At 41.7% G+C, this 25749-nt stretch overlaps 2 protein-coding genes across 2 annotated transcripts; one reads left to right on the forward strand and one right to left on the reverse strand.

The window, feature by feature from the left end:
• Window positions 1-3629: 3629 nt before the first annotated feature.
• On the reverse strand, window positions 3630-16518 carry Haus1 (HAUS augmin like complex subunit 1). Its single transcript, XM_028783213.1, has 9 exons — window positions 16445-16518; window positions 15651-15825; window positions 12054-12189; window positions 10205-10339; window positions 9280-9403; window positions 8855-8920; window positions 5924-5995; window positions 4480-4527; window positions 3630-3819 (listed from the first exon to the last, which is right to left on the reverse strand). The coding sequence occupies exons 1-9, from the start codon at window positions 16472-16474 to the stop codon at window positions 3769-3771; spliced, it is 837 nt and encodes a 278-aa protein (XP_028639046.1). The 5' UTR covers window positions 16475-16518; the 3' UTR covers window positions 3630-3768.
• Window positions 12295-12905, forward strand: LOC114634622 (39S ribosomal protein L30, mitochondrial-like). The gene is made up of 2 exons (XM_028783214.1): window positions 12295-12595; window positions 12702-12905. Exons 1-2 carry the CDS (start codon window positions 12317-12319, stop codon window positions 12903-12905), a joined length of 483 nt encoding a protein of 160 aa, XP_028639047.1. The 5' UTR covers window positions 12295-12316.
• Window positions 16519-25749: the final 9231 nt, after the last annotated feature.

The following is a 25749-nucleotide window of genomic DNA, read 5'->3' on the forward strand; positions in this document are numbered from 1 at the left end:
GCCACTGCAGACTCTAACACTCTAAAAATGTAACTCCAACTAAACACTTGCTTTTATAAGTTACCTTGGACATGTTTTGTTGCAGCAATAGAAAAGAATCACTACACCAAGCAGGGACTCAGGCAGGATGAGAACCTGGATGCAGGAGCTAATGCAGAGGCCATGGAGGCAGCTGCTTACTGACTTACTCCCCATGGCTTCATCAGCCTGTTTGCTTATACACCCAGGACCACCAATCCATGGATGGCACTGCCCAGTGACCTGGGTCTTCCTATAGCAATCATCAGTAAGAAACCAATGCACCACAGTTTTGCTCATGGGCCAGCCTGGCGGGGCCATCCTCTTGAGCTCCAGCACACCGTTCCACCTTGATCTCTCTGTATCTTTCAGACAAGGTGTCTGTTTCTTCAGCAATAGGTTCTTACCCTCTAGATATGGTGGACAACCAAGAGCAACAGCAACATACTATGCTGTTCTGAGAGCCTCTGGGGCCTCCTTGACACTGAGAATTTGATGTAATAACCCAGGTCTACTGGGGGAAATATTGTCCACCCATTCAGGTGTGTGTGTGTGTAATGATTATACATACCTTTAATTCCAGCACTCAAAGGGCAGAGGCAGGTGGAGCTCTGTGAGTTCTAAACCAGTCTGTTGTACATAATAGGTGCCAGGCTCTGTCTCAAAATTTATTATTATAATAAATAAAAACATGTACTTTAAACTAGCTTACAAGAGTATGAATCTCCACAATGTTTCTTCATACATCTTTAGTTCTGGATAACTGTACCATCCACTTCCAAACTGTAATCCCCAACAGTCACCCTCTAAAGTGGAAACTTCTGGTTTAACGACTTAGTTGTGTCATGTGGTGTTCTTCTAGAAGCTGTCCTGTGAGAGGGTACGTGATGCTTGGCTGAAAACTTGAGAGGGCGCATGGTGTTTAGAAAGACTATTAATGGAACCCCACAACAGTGAGAGGATGCTCTTGCATCCTATACTATGCAACCTTTCACTGCTTCACTTCACTGGTCTTAAGTCTGTACAGAAAAATGCACAAAAGAACGTCTCGTGGTATTTCGGCTAATTCTGGCTGCTTCCTCCTGCTGATTGATTCCACTGAGTCTTGCTGTTTCTGTTGGGTCAAATTGCCACTACTGACTGTGTTTGGAGTTTGCTATTGAACTGGGCTGCTGGTATCCTGACAATGAAGAGTGGAATTGCCCCAAGGAACTACTTCTAAACAGATCCACAATCTCCTTTTCCTATTAACTTTTTTCTTCCCTTACCTCTGTCCAGTGGGTTAGAGGTGAGGTTGAAGGGTTTAAGAACTCTAAATAAAGTAGGCTTTGAAAAAAAATCTAAGCCTACACTCCTCTGTTTTCATGTGTATCCTACTAGCCCTCCCTCTCTAAAGATCTCTTCCCTTCTTCTTCTCCTGGGCCCTTTTTAGATTCTTAGCCTCCACAAACACCCTATCTTAGCCATGAAAATCTAAAAATCAAAGATACGAGAGAGAGGATGAGGCATTGTCTCTCTGAGCTTGAATTACCTTATTTAATATTAGTACTGCTAACCCTCAAGCGTTTCCTGGCAATCTCTTAGCATTGGGCTCCTAGGAAGAGAAGAGTCTGGAGGCAGATGACAAGGCAGCATTCTACAGAGACAAGGGGCATGTTAGATCACTGACACCCACCTCCCCTTACTTGCATTTCTAATATTCCTCATTGGTGTAATTTAGGGTAAAGCATTTCTTCTTGTTTGAGATTGGGTCTTGGACACAGCCTGGGTTGGTCTTCAACTCTCTATCCTGCTCCTTGTGCAGCGGTGGTTACAGACGTGCACCTCTACCCTCAGCCTTTCAGGTGGCATGTCAGGGGGAGTCCTGCTTATCCACTGAAGGCCTAAAATCAGCAATAGGCCTGACACACATGCCTGCTAGCACCAAGTCTTGGGTCTCTGTGGAAAAACACTGAAACGGATGCCTAGAAGCTATTGTAAACAAACAGCTTTGGTGGAAGGCTGCCAAGCCTGGCTACTCATAGGCCTTGTAGATAGGTAACCTTGGTGGATAGTACCAACTTAGATAAAGACAAGTGAATCATAGGCGGAGTCATAGTGTCCTGTCCCCTGAACCTTCACCCAGCTGACACTCTGTTCTGGAAGGTATCTGTACTCCCCCTGAACAATCTGTATTCCCCCTGACCACCCACATTCCTGCATCATCCCCTTCCCCACATCCTGCCTTTTTGTGTATATAACCTGTGCGTGAAAAAATAAAAATTATGGTTTGATCAGCCTATAGACAAGCTGTGTTCCTTGTGTTCCCTGTCCTCCAGTTCTCTCTTCCAGGTCTCCTGGATCCTAGTTCACTGCCCCATGGGACTGGGGCAGTGGCACTCAGGGATTGTCGTTCCTGTGATTTTTTTGTCCCCACTGTAACTTTGAAAATCAAAAATCAGTTAAACTATACACTCTGAATCAGTCCTAGTGGCCTTTTCTTTTTATATGTCATTTCTCTGTTATTTATCTGCTTGGAATTTTGTTCAGATTTGGGATGGCGTTGAGGTCTCATTGGGGAGAGTACGCTATAGCCTAGATTTCCTTTCTGTTTACAGTTGGGGTAGAGAGATCCTGCATAAGTTAAGAGTGGCAGGGCAGGGGCTTGGCAGTCTTCCCCCAGGCACTCAATCAGGCGCTTGTCAGGAACCATCTCATGCTGGTGTGACAAATGTGCTTAACACCCCAAAGCCGGTATGCTCTGGCTTGGGCCAGTACGGTTGAGCCTTGCAGTCTGACCATGGCTCAACTGGTGCTAGATATAGAGGCCTAGTTCATGCATCTAATAAAACTTTCAGTCCATCACTGAGGGACGAGGGCCCTCTCACATCAACCATTCATTCTAAGAATGCCCTACCGAACCTACCGCCTCCAGCTTATGTCAGTCTGACAAAACCCAACACAGACTCGTGTACCGAGCTGGGCCAGAGATGGAACAAAGAGGTTCTATCAGCTGAGTTACTCCCAGGTCAGTATTTTTACTTTTAAATTGTTTATATTGGTCTTTGATTATTTGGGGGGTTATCCTAATATATAAGGCATGAAACATAAATTTAGCACCATACATTTGCTTTATTATTCCTCTTTCTGCCATTGGCTTAAAAATCTACTCTTTTTCATAAGCTAAACATATTAACATTTGGAGACAGGCCAGTAAGCCCTAGAGAAGGAAGCAGGTAGAGAAACTGGAACCACAGACCTACTGGAACTACTGACCTAGTAGTTTGTGAGTCTGCAGAACTGTCATGATAGCCTGTTTTAAGTTGAAAAAAAATATTTTTAAACGTGTGTATTTTGCCTTTACATATGTCTGTGTACCACATGTGTGCCTGGTGCTTGCAGATGGTAGAAGAGGGTGTCAGATTCCCCGGAACTAGAGTTATGGATGTTTTCAAGCCACCATATGGGCACTGAGAATAGAACCCAGGTCTTCAGCAAGAGCAAAAAGCACTCTAAAACATAGAGCCATTTCCCCAGCCCCTACCCACTTTTGGAAAGATTCTTAATTTCGAGGTATACAGTAAATAGCAGGTAACATGCGAGGTGTACAGTACGCAACATGTAACACAGAATGCCTTTTCATATGAAAACTGTATTCAGGGCACAAAATTTAAATGGAGAACCAAACGCTGTTATTTTACCAATAGAGATGTCATCATCTCTAAGAACAGTCATCTCCTTCTCAGGAGAAGCATGTCGACTTGGCTGTCCTCACAGTTCCATCATGTCTACTTTCTTTGTGAGTTCAGCCTCGATGGCATCCTAGAGGAAGAAAAAACAAAGGCATGGAAGAGACTTTCTACATCTACTGATACTTAAAGTAAGAGAAGTAGAAAAAGAAAGCGTTAAAGCAAACATTTTATTTATTTGTTTATTTTCTGTGGTTCTAGGAGCCAAACTGAGGAACTTATTTATGCTAGTCAAGCCTTTGACTACTGAACTATACTGCTATCCCTTTGTGTGTGTGTGCTGTATGCACATGTATGTGTGCGTGTGTGTCTGAAGAACTTATGTATTTTAGGCAAGCCCTCTCTACCATGGAGCTACACTGCCAGTCCTTGTGTGTGTATGTATGTATGTATTTATGTATGTGCATGTATGTGTGTGCACATATGTTCGTGTGTGTGTGTGTGTGTGCGCGCATATGTTCATGTGTGTAATTTTGTGGATGTGTAGTTTTCAAAGAATCTCGATATGCAGTTTTAGCTAGCTTCAAACTTGAATAATTCTGCTTTGGCCTATGGGGGTTTTTTGTTTGTTTGTTCTTATTTATTGTTTTGTCTTAGTTTTTGTTTGAGACAGTGTATACTCTTAAGCAGTTGGACTTCATCACTCAACACAGCTTAGAAATCTTATTATCTCAATTGAATAACTGTTAATTTAAAAGGGAAAAATGAAGTAAGAAAAATGAGAAGTACTTACTAATTCTCTCTTTGCCTCTTCAATTTTCACTTGAGCAAGAGATGGATTCTTATAGAGAAAAACAAACAAGGAAAGTTTATGAGAAGTCTCACACCGGTTCTTGTTCAGATGCTGCTGGTGCTACTGAGGGAGGCTCTGGAGCCGTCAGGAGGAAGCGGCCACTACAGCTGAGGCTTTCAAGTTACAGCTTTGCTTTAGTCTAGGTTTCTTTTGCTGTGATGAAACACTATGACCACAATCAAGTTGGGGAGGAGGGTTTATTTGGCTTACACTTCCATATTGCTGTTTATCCTCTAAGTAAGTCAGGACAGGAACTCACACAGGGAAGGAACCAGGAGACAGAGACTCCCCATGGCTTTCTTGCTCTGCCTGCTTTCTTATAGAACCCAAACCCACCAGCCCAGGGCTGGCCCCAACCACATGGCCTAGTCCCTCCCCCATCAATCACTAATTAAGAAATTGCCTTACAGCTAGATCTTTTTTTTTTTCCTTCCAAGTTAAGATTTCTTTGTGTAGCCCTGTCTGTCCTGAAACTTGTTCTGCAGACCAGGCTGGCCTCAAACTCAGAGATCCTTTTGTCTATTCCTTCCAAGTTCTGGGATTAAAGGTATGCACCACCACAGCCTGGCTTACAGTCAAATGTTATGTAGGCAAGCATTTTCTCAATTGAGGGCCTCTCCTCTCAGATAACACTAGCTTGTGTCAAACTGATATAGAACTATCCAGCACAAGTATGGTCCCTAGTTTCAGGACTGTTCTCTGCTTTCAGGTCTGCTGAGGTGTACTGATCGTTCTGCTTGCCTCTCCCACCACCCTTAAGCTGTTTCTGTGGGTATCATGGTCATAAAAAACAAATACAGAAAGCAGTTCACTCACAGTAGAATCCCTTTAAAAGACAGGGAAAATTGGAGTGTATCCAGCATGCATGCAATACTGAAACTTATCAACAGCTATTTGGGGGAGGAGGTGTTTAACAGGATCTTGGTAGGCCAGATGGTTTCCTAAGCAATGGCACTTGCTTACAACTTCTGGCCTCCATGTGTACTATGGCACTCACACCCAAAATAAACACATAAATGTAACAAGGCAGGGTCTCACTATGTAGCCCAAGCTGGTCTTAAGTTTAAGAGCCTCCACCTCCCAAGAGCTGTGGTTATAGATGTGGGCTGTCATGCCAAACCTGCTGCTGTCTTTTTTTTTTTTTCTTAATTTATTCTTTTGGTGTTCTGACACAAAATTTCCTTCTGTAGCCTAAGCTGCCTTAGAAAGCAGCTATCCTTCCGCCTCAGCCTCCCAAGTGCTCAAATAACAAGTATGAATCACCACTCTTGATTCTGCCATGGATTTCAGATCTTTGAACACAAACCCAGTATTTTGATAGCTTAGTGTTTTGGGGGGGAAAGTTAGAAAACATGACTCCAAGAAAACCAAGAGCAACAATTACCGGCATTAAATCTAAATAGGACTCCAACTTCTTCTTCAGAGGTATAGTCTGCTGTTTTAATTCCGAGAGTTTCTGGAAATGCAGAGAGTTATACAGTAACAGAAATATCCGCAAGACAACTAACCAGTGCTCATTACTGAAATAAAATGCAATAAACTGTTACTATTTAGGTAGTTATTTATTTGTGGTGCTAATGATGGAGCGTGTGGCTTCCTGAAGGTTGGCAAGCAATCCGTCACTGAGCGACATTTGTCAACCCGAAGGTATTTTAGATAAAGAATCAAAAAACTGGGCTGGAGAGATGGCTCAGCAGTTAAGAGCATCGGCTGCTCTTCCAGAGGTCCTGAGTTCAATTCTTGGCAACCACATGGTGGCACACCACACAGCCATCTGTAATGCGTTCTGATGCCCTCTTCTGGCATGTAGGTGTATATGCAGATAGAGCACTCATATACATACATACATACATACATACATACATACATACATACATACATAAATCTTAAGTGGATATTAGCCAAAAAGAAGCTCAGAATACCCACGATAAAACTCACAGACCATATGAAACCCAAGAAGAAGGAAGACCGCACCAAAGTGTGGATGCTACAGTCGTACACAAAAGTGGGAAGAAAATAATCGCTGAAAAGTAGAGGGAGAGAGAAGGGGAGGGAAAAAAGGGGGGCCAGTTCAGATATGGGAGGAAATGGAGATGATGTATAGAGGGTCAGGAATTTGAAAGTAGGTATATAGCAGTGGGGGAGGGGGAACTGAAGGTAGCCCCTAGAAAGTCCTAGATGCCAGGGGAAACCCAAGAGATTTTTATGACCCAACAGGGAGAACTTTAGCTGAAATACCCAACGAAGGGGAGATAGCACCTGTAAAAACCATATCCAGTGGATAGGCACAGTCCCCAGTTGAGGGATGGGGGCACCCACCTCAAAAATATTAATCCAGAATTCCTTCTGTCAAAAGGAAATGGAGGGACAAAGAGTGGAGCAGAAGCTGAAGGAAAGGTCATCCAGAGACTGTCCCACCTAGGGATTCATCCCACCTGCTAACACCAAACCCAGATACTATTGCTGACGCCAAGAAGTGCTTGCTGACAGGAGCCTAGTATAGCTGTCCTCTGAGAGGCTCTGTCAGAGCCTGACCAATACAGATGCAGATGTACACAGCCAAACATTGGACTGAGCATGGAAACTCCAATGGGGAAGTTAGAGTAAGGACCGAAGGAGCTCAAGGGGACTGCAACTTCATAGGAAGAACAACAATATCAACCAACCAGACCACCTAAAGCACCCAGGGACTAAACCACCAACAAAAGAGTACACAAGCGGTACTCACGGCTCCAGCTAGGCTGCTGAGACAGGTGGGGGAGCACCCTCATAGAGGCAGGGGGGAGGGGGGAAAGGATAGGGGGCTTGTGGAGGGGAAACTGGGAAGGGGGAATAACATTTGAAATGTAAATAAATAAAATAACCACTGAAAAAAAATAAAAAAAATCAAAGAACTTGAAACAGATAACCTTATTTCTAATAGAAGCAATCCTTTTCCAAAATGTTTAAAATAAGAATGTCATAGTCCCATTCATTTAGTGTAGGACTATAGAGGCCAAGCCTAGTGAACCAGGAATTTTTTTTATTGTGTTTTATTTTATGGTATAGGGTTTTGTTTGTTTTGTTTTGTTTTGTTTCCTTATTTGTCTTTTACCTTTTTTGTGTGCCTGTGGAGGGCAGAATAGGGTACTAAATCCCCAGACCTGGAGTTACAGATGGTTGTGAACCACCATGTGAGTGCTGGGAAGAAATCCTGAGTCCTCTGAAAGACTACAAGTGTTTTAACCACTGAGCCACCTCTCTAGCCTCTTTTGTTTTTAAAATGTATGTGTCTGAGTGTTAAGCCTGCATATGTGACTGTAAGCTGTATGTATACCTGCATATGTGACTGTAAGTTGTATGTATACCTGCATATGTGACTGTAAGCTGTATGTATACCTGCATATGTGGCTGTAAGCCATATGTATACCTGCATAAGTGACTGTAAGCCATATGTATACCTGCATATGTGACTGTAAGCCGTGTATGTATACCTGGATATGTGACTGTAAGCCGTATGTATACCTGGTACCCACAGAAGCAGAAGAAAGTGTTAGGTCCCCTGCAACTGGAGTTTTTGACAGTTGTGAGCTGCCATGTGGGGGTTGGGAATTGAACCCTAGTTCCCTGCAAGAGCAACCAGTGCTCTTAACTGTTGAGCATCTAAGTTAGATTCCTTGGACGACATGTTAGAAAGGCCACTCCTTCAAGTTGTGTGCACCATGTAAAGGCTGGAGGTTGATGCTGGGCCTCCTCAGTTACCCGACACCTAGTTCTTTTTGAGACAGTGTCTTTCACTAAATTTGGAGCTCACTGACAGGCTGGCCTACCTGGCCTGGGAGTGACCAAGCTCATCACGTTAGCTGTGAATCCTTTCTATGCTCCCATGTGGGAAGAAGATGAGCGCCAAGCATAAGGGTGTCAGTGCCTGCCACGAGCCCGAAGCTGCTTAGTGTAAACTTGGGCAAGTTTCAGATCTTCTCTGTCGATCCCTCATCTACAGAGAGGGAGGGAATGATAACACAGGAATTGCCTGGCTCTTGCCCTCTCATTCCCCAGTGCTGGGGTGCAGGCATGTGCAGCCATACCCAGCTTATATACCGGTGTCAGAGATCCAAATCCAAGTAAGCACTAACCAAGCCATCTCCCTGACCCTGGGGCCTGCACTGCCACTGTTCACCTGAGAACACAGCAGAGGGCCCTCAGCAGAGGTGGCCCTTGGATCCTAGACTTTTTAGTCTTCAGAATCATGAGCCACATAAACTTCTATTTTGACTGCTCATAAATTATCCAGTCTATGGTATTCTGTTACAGCAGCAGAAGACAGGAAGCTTACCTCTGAAAGTGCCACTAGGGACCGATGAGACAGAGACTCATCCATGCCTCTGGCTGAAAGTTGCTCCTACAATGTGAGGAAAGAGTTCAGTTGAAAGATCATTTTGAAGGTAACCATCATGAAACTTTTTTCAACATGTAATAAAGAATAGCTACAGATCACAAATGGAAAAAGCACACATGCATCTAAGCTAGTCTGAGTTAGCTGTGAATCCTTCCTACAGTCAGATGTGAGGCAAAGATGCTGCCGGTGGAAGGGTCTCAATGCCCGACTTTGGACCTGGACTACTGCTCACTAGTTAAACAAATTTGGGCAAGTTGCAGATCTTCCCTGTAGTTCCCTCATCTACAGAAAGGACTGAAAATGCTTCCTACTGTGAAGACTAAGGTCTAAAAGGCCAGCTCCATACAGTTCTTCATACACACCTCTGCAGTTTTGATTCCAAACCTGAACTCCGCTGCCTTTGTTTTTAGGAAGTCCATGTTCTGAAGGCGACTGTCAACTTTGGCCCTTTCTGCAGACAGATGCAGCTCTGCTTTCTTGAGATCTCTTCCAAAAGTAAAATTAAAGCATGTACTTCTCAGTAAATGATTATTTAAAACACAAGGAAATCAGCTCCCTCTTTTGGGAGTTAAGTCTGGCTTAGTGAGTATAGACAGCCTACTCATCAGCTACTCTTACACCACGAGTTTTATGTCCAGACTACAGTGTGTTTTCTAGGGTATTTCCCCCATATTGCCATGTGAAACTTTTCTCAATGAACATAAAATAACATTATATTTAACCTGTAACAATTATTCTTGGACAAGCTAAAACTGCAATTAAAAAAATAGATATATTATATCCTAAAGCCTATTTGAAACAAGAACATAAAGACATCTCTACTATATGTGACATGATACAGTGTCTGACACACACATCTTCATTAGTTTTTTAATATATTGTATGTCACCAAGTTATTCTGCATTTACATAAATGCTAACCACTGGCTCTAATCTCTGGGACATGAAGAGCCTAAAGACTCACAGCATCAAAGAGGGACATTAAAGCTGTGCTAAAAAGGCATACCAAAATATGGACTTCACGTGGTAGTTTGTGGGTTAAAATGTTTGAAAATTATCAATCTCCATATTTTTAATATTGCAAGAATCAGTAACAGGATGATAAACTATCTAAAGCAAATGGGAGAGGAAGCAGCTAAGCATCTCCTGCCTCACTCAGGCAGCCCTGGCCTTGGGCTGCTGCCCCAGTCTTCCAGCAGCTGGGATTATGGGCTGGTGCCACCACGCCCCACTTGACAATGTCCCGCTAAGCTCTTTATAGTTCAAAAATGCCAACATTTCAACTCACTCTCGCAGACACTTTTCTAACACCAACGTTGCCGTCAGATTCTTTTCAAGTTTTCCCAGTTCAAGCTTTATTTCTTCACTTTTGGATTTGTTTCGAAAAAGGTCAGAAGTCAAATCATTCACTGCAGGGATAAAACTGAGAGAGGAGCTTGGTCACAGCGCTGTGCGGAGGACACACCCTCCCTAAAAATGACCTTCTCTACAGTTATGTAATCCTGCCATTCCGTCCATCTATACAGTTGTCACCTGCTGTGCCCATGGCCTGAAATGTCCTTCAGCAGACAAAAATCCCATTTTCCCTTCACACCTTAGGGTAAGGCTGGATATGGCAAGGAACATCTTTATTCCTAGGACTAGGAGGCAGAGGCAGGCAGGCTGATCTCGGAGAGTCCTGGTTCACATAGTGAGTAGTGACTTCCAGGCAAATCAGGGATACATGGTGAGACCCCACTTAACAAAATAAAAACAAACAAAAACCCTAAAAATCAAACAAACAAAAAAATCCCAAACTCTCAGGTAAGGTTTACCTATCCTGAATCCTCACCTTCTGTCTGCGCTTGCCAGGTACAGCATCTATAGTCTCACAGTGCAGCTGTTATCATGGTAATATTCTCTCCATTGTCTGTCTCTCTCATTTGACTAAGTTCAAACTGTCTTTGAAGGCCATGTCTACCTCCCCAGTCATCTCTGCTTCCCTAGTGTATGTGTCTGTGTGCGTGTGTGTCTGTGTGTATGTGTATGTATATATATGTACTTGGTGTCTGCAGAACTGATTTGGTCTACCCTGCTGCTATGTAGTCTACATGTTCCTACAACACTACTACTCAGGCATTATATAAATCCCAAACTTTACCCTGGCAGTTATGCACAACATACATATGTCTACTTTTTGGATCATGGTAAGTTGCAGTAAGAAATGAATACCGACAGTAGTCATATGGACTTTTGAGTCAGATTTGCTTAGGGACCTCAACTCTAGAGAAGTTATTTAACCTTCACTCCCTGAGCTTCAGTTTCCTCTGAGGACTGGTGGGAGAATTACATAATTATATAAGTGAGATGTCTATCTCAAACAACGAGGGTCCTTAACTTATTCAGTGTTGTCTATAACCAAAATTTACCATGTTCAACCAGATCACTTAACCTGCTATTGTTCCTGTTTGCTTGTTGGGCGTGGGTTCTCACACAATCCACACTGGTCTCCAACTTGATAAGAAGCTAAGGACGATGACCCTGACCTTCCTACCACCTCCTGGGTACTGAACTTCTTGTAGGTTCGCACCCACACACCCAGTCTCCAGCTGGTCTAGTTTGCTCTCTCCTGCTGTGACGAGCACCAAGACCAACGGCTGGCTACATAGGAAAGGGTTTATTTTATCTTATTCTTGCAGATCACAATACATCACCGACAGAAGTGAGGGCAGAAACCGTGAACACTACTTCCTGGCTCCATGTCTCTGGCATCTGCACAGTGAACTTTCATACACAGCCCATGACCATCCCCACCCTCCATAGAACTGCTGGGCTAACTAGAATTAAGCACACAAACCAGCAACAAACAACAACAAAAACCTCCCCCCCCCCCAACCCAACAACCCACCAACCCACCCACCCAACTTACTTCTGCATTTTTGTATTCATTGCTAATTTCCTTTTTTTTTTCCAAAGCTGAGGACCAAACCCAGGGCCTTACGCTTTCTAGGCAAGCACTCTACCACTGAGCTAAATCCCCAACCCTTCGTTGCTAATTTCCTATGCAGATTTACTGTGAGAACCAAAAGATTCTTAGGTCAAGGCCATACAGAATAGTCTCCCATGGGAATGCAGACAAAAGCCATCACAATAATTACCTTGCTAGTGACGTATCTTTTATTTCCAGGGCAACTGCACTGTCCACTAATGCATTTAGAAACCGAGAACCAATGTTAGACAGATTGGCAGGGGAAAAATTCACACTCTCCATGAGAAAGTCTTCAAGACGTTTGGCTGAAAAGATAAAGGAATTTCATGTTGTCTCAGATGTTTTGTCCTTTTTAGTTTTTTAAAACTTTTATTATAGGGTTCTGAGTGGACGTAGCAGTCGCTACCTCTAAAGAGAAGAATTACCACACTTATGGCAGGGGTTCTGCACTCAGTATTTCAGAGGCCTCCAGGCAGATTACAGACTGTGAAGAAAGGTGCAGAATCTCTCATTGGTTCAGAATGGATACGTCACAAATTTACCAGATCAAGAATTCCAGATAAAGTGTTTCAGCCTAGACCTAAAGATCATGAAAAATATGGTGGGGACCCCCAGAACCCTCATAAACTGCACATTGTCACAAGAATAAAAAGTACAAAGAGGCGTCCATACTGGGAAAAAGATACGATCAAGATGCTCGGCCTACAGAAGGCACACAGCCCTCAGATTCACAAGAACATCCCAAGATGCTCAGCCTACAGAAGGCACACAGCCCTCAGATTCACAAGAACATCCCAAGATGCTCGGCCTACAGAAGGCACATAGCCCTCAGATTCACAAGAACATCCCGTCGGTGAATGCAAAGCTCAAAGTGGTGAAACACTTGATACGCATCCAGCCCCTGAAGCTGCCACAGGGACTTTCCACAGAAGAGACCATGTCCAGCACGTGCCTCAAGAGCACTGGGGAGTTGGTCGTGCAGTGGCATCTGAAGCCTGTGGAGCAGGAAGCAAAGTCCTGATGCCACACAGCTTCAGCTTATAGACGCACTTACTGAGGAAACCGTTCTCATTAAAGTGAATGTCAATCAAAAAACAAAACAAAACAAAACAAAATCTTTTATTATAGTTTTTGTTTTGTTTGAGATTTATTATGAGCTGGGCACAGTGGTGCAAGCCTTTAATCCCAGAACTCTAGAGGCAGAGGCAGGCAGACCTCTGACTTTAAGGCTAACCCGGTCTACAGAGAATTTCAAGACAGCTAAGGCTACACAGAAAAACCCTACCTTGGGGGAAAAAAACCCAAATAAAATAATTAATCTGTAATTATGTTTATGGAGGTTTGTGTATGGGCATGTGTACTTTGATTGCATAGGATCCCCTGGAGCTGGAGTGAAGATGCAGTTGGGAAGTATCCAATGGAGTGTTGGGAAGCAGCTTGTTCAGTCCCAGGACCCACATGATGGAACACAGAGTGGACACCTACAAGTCGCCCTCTGACTTCCACATGCTTATGCACCCACCCATCAAAAGCAGTAAGTAGATTAAAACAAAAACAAAATAAAAACAAACAAACAAACAAACAAAAAACCAGTCTTACTGTGAAGCCTGGTTAGTCTAGAATTCACTATGTAGACCAGGATGGCCTTGAACTCACAGAGATCTGCCTGCTCCTGTCCCCTGAGTGCTGGTTCTGAGGATACATGCCACCATATCCATAAAATAAACCTAAATTTAAAATGTGTGGTATATGAGTGAGCCCATGTGCACATGCATGCACACGCAAACGAAATATAATCAAAATTTAACGATGGGAGAGATCTAGGAGGTATGTGGAGGTGAGAAGTGGTAACTGGGGCCAGATATGATTAAAATACATTGTTTATATGAATGTGGTGCACATTCATGCACTTGGGCACACACAGACTTCATGTAAAATTTAAAAATAAATCTTTTAAAAATGATATTCTAGAAAAATAGTTATATATATATATATATCTGTGATTAAAAGCATTGGCTACTCTTCCAGAGGACCTGGGTTTGATTCCTAGCGTCTTCACAGAAGCTCACAATGGTCTATAACTTCAGTCCCAAGGGATATGATACCCTTTTTTGGCTTCTGAGGGAACTGAAAGCACATGGCACAGATTTACATGCAGGCAAAACACCCATACACATGAAACAAAATCTAAAAATGAATAAAATAATAAAAAAGAAACAATTTCTAGAAATATTCTTATAAAATCCCCATATACATACATACATACATACATACATACATACATGAATCCATATAAAAAAGAAGCACAGGAAGTTTTTGTTGTGATGGAATTGCCTTGCTCCTCATTGTAGGAGTATTCTAGATTGTTAAGATGGCACACCAGGCCAGGCAGTGGTGTTGGACACCTTTAATTCCAGCATTTGTGAGGTAAAGGCAGGCAGACTGTGAGTTAGAGGCCAGCCTTGTCTACAGAGCTAGTTCTAGCATAACCAGGGCTACAAACAAAACAAAACAAGGCACACCAAGCACAGCTAGTGCTAATTTAAAAAGATTATTGGAAAAAGTATATATGTGTTAGAATTAGATATAATTGCAGTATATTCAAAACATCATATAGGGTCTGGAGAGATGCTCAGGTTTTTTGATGTTATTGTTTTTTGGTTTTGAAGCAAGGTCTCTCTAGGAAGCCCTGGTTGTCCTGGAACTCTCTATCTAGACCAGGCTAGACTTGACCTCACAGAGATGCATCTGTCTCAGTTTCCCTGGGGCTTGGATTAAGGGTGTGTGTCACTGTGCCCAGCTAGAGCACTTGCTTTTGCAGAGGACCCAGGTGCAATTTCCAGCACCCACATGGTGACTTACAATCACAGTTAACTCCAGCTCCAGGGAATCCAACATCCTCTTCTGACCTCTACAAACACCAGAAATCCTATGCTGGCAAATCCCTCACACGCATAAAATAAATCTAACTTTAAAAATTTATATATACCAAATGTCCCCACTTGGTTATGAATACATGTCACTTCCTGTTTGGTGTGCTATCATCCTCAAACACTGTGCTTTTTGTTTAAACAGAATGAGTATAAATTTATTACTAAAAAGTGAGAAAGAGGCCTAGAGTGGGAGGGGCTTGCAAAGAAGGAATGTTCCAGATGCGCCGCTGTTCCCACTTCACTTCTTCATACCACATGTGACCAACAAAAAAGGGGGAAAACCTTTTTGAGACAGTTTTGCTTTGTGACCCAAGCTGACACTGCAGTCTCCTGCTTCAGCCTTCTGAATGCTGGGATTGCAAACTTGCACCCCCATGCTTGGCCTAGCAGAACATTTTAAAGCCATCCCAACGATACTACATGACCCACGGTGGTTTGTCCAGTCTCATGGTTCATGGTTGCCACCCCTGGTGTCCTGCAAGCTATGTACGGGGAAAAACTACAAGAATCTTTTGTGTTAGGCTAAGAAGCTTTTGTTTTGCTTCTTTTGAGACAGGATCTCACAATTCAGCCCAAGCTGACCTTGAACTCACAGATATCCTCCAGTCTCTGGCTCGAAAGTGCTGGGGTTAAAGACATTCCTCTCCCAAACCCCACTCATGCAAATGTAATTATCTTTTAGGAGTCATTGTTTTAAGAAGACATACTATAGTGAAATTCCTAATTTTGAATAGAAGCCAATTTGGCTTAAAAAAATGATAACAATTAGTCTATACTAAACCTGTACAAAATCCTCTACTACCCCTTCCGAAGCTCTAGACTTAACTACTCACCTTCTGATTCATATTCACTTGCTTTCTGTTTTAAGTCCTCTATCACGAGGCTAATGTCCCTGTCCCGGATCCTGTTGCGTTCTGAAAGGTGATACAAAATTTCTGTCGTCCGTGAGTTCATCTCATATTGTGGAATGGGATGGTCTCCAAATATCTTTTTCAACCACTCAGCGACCTAACCATTAAAAAGGTAAGCCTTGTTATAATGGCATAACGGAATCTTATAAAGGAGTGCTCTACAGCAAACTAAACGTTCTCTGACTATTCTGGGGTCCTACTTCACATCCTGACTTGTCAACAAGTGAGTAATCGGCAAATGAAAAATCGACATTACCAAAGAACAGTATTCCTGCAGGGCGGTGGTGGCGCATGCCTTCAATCCCAGCACTTGGGAGGCAGAGGCAGGCGGATTTCTGAGTTTGAGGCAGATCTTAACAAACGAACGTGAAACCGTGATAAGACTGAATAATTCCGTGCACGGTTTGAAAAGCCAACACATCCTAAACCCCGCGCCCGGTGCTAGGAGACTCCCGAGTCGGGCGGCAGCTCAAGTGTTTACATTCTATTACGGAAGCAGCAGCGAACGGAGGTTGGGCTGCAAGGAGGGTGAGGGCTCCACAGAGCATCTGAGAGACCCAGGGAAGGGAGGATACGGCCCCCTTAGGGGGCTCCGGGCCCGCAAAAGGCCTCGACCGCACCGTGGGATTGGAACAAAAAACAACAGCGGCGGGTGCCCAGCCGATGCGTGGCTCCGGGAGGGCTATGCGGGTTCCCGACCCAGCTCCCTACGTCACCTGCGAGGCTTTCTCCTCCAGTGCCGCCATAGCTACCGCTCCCGCCACCTCACTCTCAAAACCTCGCGGGGAACGCCCCAGGGTCAAGGCTCCGCCCCCTCGCCGTTGGGCACGCCCCCTAGGGACCAGGGATTCTGGGAGTTGTGGTTTTTTACTGATTTCAGGCCAATTAAATCCGGGGATAGGTCTGACAAAAGGCTCCTGCTCTGCAGGCCTGGCTTTGCCGCATCCCTGGCTGGAGTCCTCTGTGTTATATTCATCAAAATGAGAAGTGCTGATAGAAACAAGCTATTTATTTTTTATTTCTTATTCTTTCTTGAACCAAGTCGTCTTAAAAAAAAAAAACCACCTGCCGCTTTCAATTTTTAGTCAGCAGATAGTGTTGCTTCCACATCGATTGCATAAATCTAATAATTTCTTTTCTGGACATGGTGGCACATGCCTGTAATACCAGCGCTAGGAAAGCTGAGAGAGGAGGATTGCCAAGAGCTCAAAGCCAGCCTCCATTATATAGTGACACTGTAAGTTCTGAGTCATCTTGAGGTATAGCATTAAGAGTGCCAGAAACAAACACACTCAAAAACTCTCAGGGCTTGGGGTTCATAACTAGAAATTGATAGACTGCTTGCCTGACATTCAGGAAGTCCTGGGTTGGATATCCCAGATATACTGTATTTGGTAGCACACATTTGTAATTCCAGCATTTGGGAGGTAGAGTCTAGATGACCAGCGATTTAAAGTCCTCTTCAACTACAATTTCAAGGTCAACCAGGACATAAGACTCTATCTCAAAAACAAGCAAAATTAATTTTTTATTCTACCCTGGTTTAGGCACTATAGCAATCTTAACATTAGTTTCTGCTATCAAGGATTTAAATGTCCTTAAGATTTATTTAAGTTGTTATTACATTTTAAATTTTGTGTCTGTTTTGGGGGGAGGGCTGTGTGCCAAAGCACAACTTTCAGGAATAGATTCTCTCCTTCCACCACATGGATCCCTGGGATCAAACTTGAGATGAGCCCCTGAAAGGAAGCACCTTTACCTGCTAAGCCATCTCCCCAGCCCTCCTTAGTTACTTATATTTGGACTGGGGTTTCTCATCTAGCCTAAGCTGGCTTCAAAGTTGTTATGTATCAGAGAATGACTTTTACCTCCTGGTATTTTATCTCTTCCTCCCGTTACCTCCTGTCATGCTGGGATTATGCTCAGCATCTGAAGAATATGTTTTAAGTGGTTAACAGGCTACATAATGAGATCTTGTCTCAAAAAAAAAAAATAAACAGCATCTCTCTGTTGAGCTGTCTCTGCTGCTTAGTCTTTCTTCTAATCAGTTCTTGCCATTTCTAAAATTCTTTCCTTCCTCTAGCACTCTGCATTTAACAGTATGAGAAATTCTTTACATTTATACACTGATGCCTAATTTACTATGTTTTTATGTTTGTTTTATTGTTATATATCCTCTAAAATAGGTGAACATACTGTTTTACCTGTTTTCCCATTAACTCAGACAGACCAAATGACTTGGCTCAGATGAGGTAGTAGAGCTGGAACTTGACCATAGTGTCTGGCTCCACTTGGGAGTCTCACTCCCTACACAGCCTCATGGACGCACCTATAGTATATACTACAGGACTATTGAAGTAGATAGCCCAAAGAAGAATCTTCCATTCGACTTCCTAGCATATGTAACTTTATATAAAATTGTGGCTATGACAAGATATCATTTCCTAAATTGTATGCATGCATATTTAAAATGATGAAGTCACTAGGCATAGTGGCACATGCCTGTAATCCAGCATAGGCTAAGAAAGGAGGATTGCGGGTTTGAAGCAAGCCTGGGCTACACAGCTAAACGCTGTCTCAAAATAAAAGAGAAAACTTCAAGATCTGCCTAGGCTAGATCTGTCAATGCTAGCCTGAACAACTTAAGCATAATTCTTTTTCCAAAAGAAGTAAAGAGGGGTTGGAGATAGAGGGCAGTAAGTACTTGTCAAGGATCCAGAGGCCCTGGGTTCAGTTCCCAGCACCATCATGAAACAAGACAACCAATAAATCAATAGAATAAGCATTTCTAGAATCCCAGTACTGTATCTTGTGATATCCTTATGTGTTTTCTTTTCAGTGCTGGAGACTGAACCTAGGGCCTTGTAGATGGTAGACAAGCATTCTACTACTCAGCTACTTCCTTATCCTTTGTGTGTGCACCCAAGTGAATATATACAGGTTCATGTTCGTGGGCAAATGGATGCCCATGAACAAGTGGAGGTCAGAGGTCAATGTCTTAGTTAAGGTTTTATTGCTGTGAAGAGACACATGACCAGGGCAACTCTTATGAAGGAAAACATTTACTTGGGGCTTAAAGTTTCAGAGGTTTAGTCCATTATCATCATGGTGGGAAGCATGGCAGCATGCTGGCAGACATGGTGCTGGAGGAGAGTTCTACTACTTGATCTGAAGGTAGGCAGGAGGAGTCTCTGATTCCACACTGGGTGGAGCTTAGGCACAGGAGACCTCAAAGCCCTCCCCCACAGTGACACATTTCCTCCAACAAGACCACGCCTACTTGGACAAATCCATACCTCCTAATAGTGCCCCTCCCTGTGGGCCAAGCATTAAAACACATGAGTCTATGAGGGCCAAATCTATTCAAACTACCACATTCCTCGGGCAATGCCTACCATGTTCCTTGAGACAAGGTTTCTCACTAGGACCTGGAACCGGCCAATTAGTGAGCCACAGGAACCTGCCTGCCCTTGCTTCCTGTGAGTGTTACGGTTTTTGTGTAGAAATCTTCCTCCAGGTGCTACCCTTTCTTTTTCTGTCCTGGCTACCCTCTAGCTGATCAGCTGCACTGTGGAGCAGTTTCCTCAGCATGGAAACTCACCATGTAGTCAAGGATAACCTTCTGCCTCTGCTCTCATTACTTCCAGCTCCCAAGCGTGGGGATTACAGGTGTCCGCCAGCACAGGTGGCTGTCTTGTGGTTTTTCTTTTCCCCAAGACTGATGGTGCTGCACAAGGGTAGTCTAGATGACAGTTCTTTTGACTGATAGTCCTTTTGTTTAAAGCAGCCAGAGCAGTCTGAAAGAGACCAACAGCTGGTTGTTCAGGAGTCAATTGCTATGTCTGTCATATCACTCACTGTTTAGAGGAAACTGGACATCAGAAGGGGCGCTTAAGATAAGAACTTTAAGAATATCTTCTTAGCCAGGCAGTGGTGGCGCACGCTTTTAATCCCAGCACTTAGGAGGCAGAGGCAGGTGGATTTCTGAGTTTGAGGCCAGCCTGGGCTACAGAATGAGTTCCAGGACAGCCAGGGCTATACAGAGAAACCTTGTCTCGAAAAACCAAAAAAAAAAAAAAAGTCTTCTTGGGTTGGTGAGATGGCTCAACAGTTAAGAGCACTGACTGCTCTTCCAGAGGTCCTGAGTTCAAATCCCAGAAACCACATGTGGCTCACAACCATCTGTAATGAGATCTGAAGGCTGGAGCTGGAAGATAGTCAGTAAGCTGCTTTTAAAAAAGACCAGTAGCTTTTTTAGACTTTATAAAAGAGCTGAGAGTTGTTTGTCCCAGAAAAATCTCTGTTACAAGGTGTCTTTCTCTTGAAATTACAGCTAGAAAAAGTACGAATTTTGTCTGGTTTTAAATAAATAAATGTGTGCAGCCACTTCATTTTCGTTTTTGATTGGTTTTTAAAAGTATAAATATGCTCTACATGTCTTGGTTATAGATTATTGGCTTATAAGTTTTGGGTTTGATTAAAAATTTACAACTTTGGTGACAGAAACTTAGTTTAAAATGCTAACTCAGGGTTGGAGTCATTCAGAAATCAGATGTATAAAAGATTTAAAACAATGTTTCTTTAATGAGATATTAAAAGAGTGGGTGCACTATCATGCATTCATATGTAAGAATTGACAAAACTTTGTAACATAAAGGTAATCTACTTGGTGTTGATTTTAGAGAAAATAGATTGTTTACATTGTTAAAAATTGGTTTTGCTTAAGAAACTTAAAAATACATATATATAGTTAAACTGCCAGTATTCCATTGGCTACAGTTGGCAATTCAATTGTGAGTTTAGAATTCTTTGACTCACCCATGTTTATGGTTGAGAAGAGGATAGAGCAGAGTTGGCTATTTTGTCAGGAAGAGATTACTTGATTTGGAGCTCAGATTGGAGTGATACTAGTAAAAATCATAGCGCCATGATGAATGCTTAGGGAGGCATGTAGATTGGTATCTTAACATCCTTCTAGGAGAAGGCCAGTGTGAAGGCAATGTTAATCAGGTTGAACTGCCTACACAGCTCTCAGACCATACAAGCAAAGACAGACTTACATAGATACATTCGTCTTTGCGATGAAATTGCACCCTCATATAATCAGGGTCTGGCCATAGCTTGCACAGAACCATAAAGATAAAAGATGTTTTAAATGTGGAAATTTAGATAGTTTTAAAAATGACTGTCCCAGGAACAAAGGCTTGAACAACAGTCAGGTGACCAAGGTTACTTGACAGAAACTTGTCCTTGGTATAGGAAGGATAATCTTTGGGCCAGGCCTCAAGATATAGGCTGAGATTAAAAACATTTACATTCGGGGCTGGAGAGATGGCTCAGTGATTAAGAGCACTGACTATATTTCCAAAGGTTCTGAGCTCAAATCCCAGCAACCACATGGTGGCTCACAACCATCTGTAATGAAATCTGATGCCCTCTTCTGGTGTGTCTGAAGACAGCTACAGTGTATTCATATATAATAAATAAATAAATATATAATATTTATATATAATAAATAATATATATATAATAAATAAATCTTTTTTAAAAAGACAAAAAACATTTACATTTAAATTAAGGCTATATACAGAGTGGGTGCAGCAGAAGCTTGTATTTCAGACATTCCTTTTGTCCTGACCTGCCTCTAGAAGGGTGTTTTCTAGAATTTGTTTATTGTATTGTTTGCTTTTTAGGGAAGCGTCAGGTTCAAACTCAAAAGAAATTCACAACAGCTTATGGGCCAGGAGTTAGAGATTATGATTAAGCTGAAGGAATTAAAATTGTGCCTGCTTCCCTCCATGACATTATAGCTATGCCTGTTAACAAAAGAACTGCTCAAGAGTAAGAGGAGACAAGATTGGCCTTTATCTGATACTCTCACTCAGCTACAAAAAATTGGTTATTCAATTAATCCAAAACAAGTTCAAACTTAAGATTTATAAAACTAATGGGACACTACAGCCTGACTTGCCTACTCCAGCTGCCATTCAAGTAAATACATATAAAATTATTATAGATTTAGAAGATTGTTTTATACAGTTCCTTTACCTCCTGGTAAAGGTGAGAGGTTTGCATTAAGAGAATTTACTTGTAATTCTTGAGAGCCCATGAAGCGATATCTTTAGAAAGCTTGCCTCAAAGAATGATTAATGGCCTTAAAAAATTTGTTGTTGCTTTAATACAAAAAGTTAATCGTTTACATCTCTCAATGTATATTATTCATTGTATATTTTATTGGCTGATCTCTCTGAAGAAGTTTTTCTGCAAGCCTTTGCTCTAATACAATGAGCTTTAAAATCTAGGAATGCTTGTTACTCTAAAAAAAAGATTCAAAGACAATATCTTTTCAATATTTGGAAATTCAATTATATCTTAAACAGATTGTGACACAGAAAATTTCCAATAAGAATAGAATAATTGGGGCTGGAGAGATGGCTCAGCCGTTAAAGGCTAGGCTCACAATTAAAAATATTAGAGTTCAATTCCCAGCAACTATATGGTGGCTCACAACCATTTGTAGTGGAATCTAGAGCCCTCTTCTGACTTACAGGTGTACATACAAAAAAATGGCTTACATTTAATGATTCTCAAAAGTTGTTAGGAGATATTAACTAGCTAAAACCTCATCTTACCATAGAACTTATACCTCTGTTTGATATTCTCAAGGGAGATGCAAGTCCTAATTCCCCTTGACAATTAACTGATGAAGGAGAAACAGCTTTGCTGAAAGTAGAGTAAGCTGTTAGTTATCAACAGATACATTATATAGACTGTGATCATTTGTTGGCTGTTTGCATTATTGCTACTCATGTGCTCACAGCAGCCCTTTGACAAGAGAAACCATTAATGTAGATTCATCTACAAGTAAAGTTTGAACATCCTATTATAAAACTATTACAGTGTTAACACAGGATTATAAGAGAATCCTGAAAGTATTTTGGATAAAATGTTAATTCCTTATTCCAAATAGAAATTAAGTTGGTTATTGGAAAATAATGATATTTGGCTTATTACATGACAAAGTTTTTAGGCAAATCTGATAATAATTATCCGTAAGATGAGTTGTTACAGTTCCTCTATGCATGCTTTTGTATTCCTTATAAATTTACATGCAGCCCATAGAAAATGTTTACTGTATTTACAGATACCTCATCTATCGAGAAGACAGTATATGTAGTTATATCACATGTTCACTCTCTTGAATTTCCCCCTGCTTCAGCACAAATAATTGAATTACGTGCTGTAGCCACTGTTTGAAATACTGAAAAAAATCAAGCTTTCAATTTATATACTCATAGCCAGTATATGGTTCATGGTTTATAATTGCTTAAAATTGTTCCTTTTTTAGATATTGCTAATTCTCAAATTTTACAAATACAGCTTAATTTAAGAAACTTGTACTGTTCTTTAACTTTATAAGACATTCAAAGGCTCATGTTGGATTGCCTGGACCCCCGGGGCAATGCCAGAGCAGATTTGTATACCAATCAAATTATAGACCTTACAGAGACAATTGGCCATACAATCTTATTCTTTATATCGTCAAAATAGCAATAGCTTGAGACAATAATTTGACATTTCTAAAAAGTGTGCAAGTTAAATTGCAAAAACTTGTTTTCAGTGTCCTCAAATTTTTCATAATGGTGTTAAGCCTTGAGGACTTATGTGTAATCAATTATGGCAAATGGACATTACTCATTTTTGATTTTAGAAAATTAAAATATGTACATGTGACTCTTGACACCTTTTCAGGCTTTTTAGTTACAACTGCTTTAACAGGAAAAACAACTAAAAATGTAATTAGTCATTGCCTACATTGTTTTTCTATGCTGGCTGTTCCAAATCAGATAAAACAAGAAATAGAACTGGCTATTACAGTCAAACGTTTGTTTTGTCAACAATTTAATATTACCCATATTACTAGGATTCCTTTTAATCAAGGACAAAGTATTAAGAAACAGGTATTGTAGAACTTTAAAACAATATCTTCATAAAATAAAAAAGGGGGAGTTATATCCCCATACACCACTAATTTATTTAAATCATGTTCTTTTATTTTAAAATTTCAAAATTTGGATGCCAAGGAACTGAGTGTCTATAGCATCCTACAACTTGGCATACTTATGCCTAGGTGAAATGGAAGGATCCACTTATAGGCATATGCCATGATCCAGATCAGGTATTTAATATGGGGAAGAGGGAATGTTTGTGTTTCTTCTGCAGGATGCTGAAGGAGGATGCTAGCTGCCAGAATGATTGGTGAGACATGCTGATGCTGGGACCAAGAATGATGCTGACCTGTGTGCTTGCTGATTGCCCTAACAATGGTGACTGGGAAGCTGTATTGGACATATGTTCCTGACCCAGCTTTGCTTGCCTATATCCCAGATTGGACAAACTGCCTTCCTTCAAGCTTTTAGACCTTGTGGGACAGAGAATCAAAAAGAGAAGTTATAATGACTCTTCTTCTTTAATGTGAACAGTTATTCTGACTCATTCATGGACTGGCTTAGAAATCAATCCAATATTAGAAATGACAGTCTTCATTTAGAAGGCTGGTTCTGGACATTTTCAGAGACATGTCTGGAAGTTAGCAGCAGCTCTCTATGAAGTCACACTGGCTATAGATAACATCGGGACAGGATCTGGACTGACAACAAGTGTTAGTGCATGTGTTAAAGCTCCTAATCCTTTATTAATTGGTCATGTTAAAATTACTTTTATCTCTTCTACTGTATTCAATGTAAGTTGTATTGATTGTATACTTTTCTAATTGTGCTAGTGTGTTGAAATCTGGCATGTCTGCTATGGTGGTCTATCAACCAGCCTTTGTTTTATTGCCAGTTAGTATTTCAGAACCTTGGTATTCTGAAAAAGGTTTACAAGTATTGGAAGAAGTGTGTCATGCTTTAAGCAGAAGCAAGAGAGTAGTGGGCTTGATTATTGTTGGTATAGCAGCTTTGATTACATTGATAGCTAGTACCACTGCTTCCACAATTGCTTTGACACAGGAAGTTAAGACAGCTACGTTTGTTAATAATCTAGCAAAAAATGTTACTAATATTCTGAGTATTCAAGAGAATTTAGATAGACTTGGAACAAGACTTTGGAACAACGGATTGATGCTCTTTATGATACTATTCATATTATTGGACAGAAGGTTCAGAGTTTAAATGTAAGGAGCCATCTCGAGTGGCATGCCAAATACCAATGGATTTGTGTTACTGCTAAAATTTACAATGACAGCCACTATGATTGGGAAAAGGTTCAGAGACACTTGCAGGGTATTTGGCATAATTCTAACACCTCTTTGGATGTTTTAGGCTTGCACACTGAGATTGTGAATTTAAAGAACGCTGCTCCACTGAGCTTTGATCCAGCAGATACTGCTGATAAAATTATTCATGGCCTGATGTCAGTGTTTTCATCTTGGTCAAGCTTCAAGAATGGCATATATAGCTTGATCATGCTAGCCCTTTTTGTCCTGGGAATACTTTTATTCCTGCTCGCCATGTTAAAGCTTGTCTTTAACCACATCAACATGCTGGCAGCCAAAGTGCATGGCTTGAAACTAAGAATGGACCCCAAATTTAACAGGCTGGCAAGCCAATGACAGGCAACCTTCTGAAGTGCCTTACCAAGCTAAGACAGAAGTGCATTGCTTTTGATAATGCATATTCGATGACGGCTAAGGGGGGTGTTGCTGTCAGAATGACCTAAGACAGGCTCAGTCTTGTTGAATAATATAAAGGGGGGAGATGTGGGAAGCCATTGGGGCTGCTTGGCAGGAATCTGACATTGGCCAAGGACAAGGAAATGGGCTTTAGACAAGAATCTGACTTTGGGCCATGACAAGGAAGTGAGTTCAGGCAGGAGTCTATTTTTAGGCTAAAACAGAGAAGTAAATTCAGTCAGGAATCCTAGTCTTAGGCTAAAACAAAGAGGTAAGCCTCAGGCATAAATATGACTGTGGGCTAGGACAGGGAAGTAGGCTCAGATACTTTGTCATCCTGATGAGCCC

Source organism: Grammomys surdaster, unplaced genomic scaffold (genome assembly GCF_004785775.1).
Source record: "Grammomys surdaster isolate TR1022 unplaced genomic scaffold, NIH_TR_1.0 1036, whole genome shotgun sequence".
Taxonomy (NCBI): domain Eukaryota; kingdom Metazoa; phylum Chordata; class Mammalia; order Rodentia; family Muridae; genus Grammomys; species Grammomys surdaster.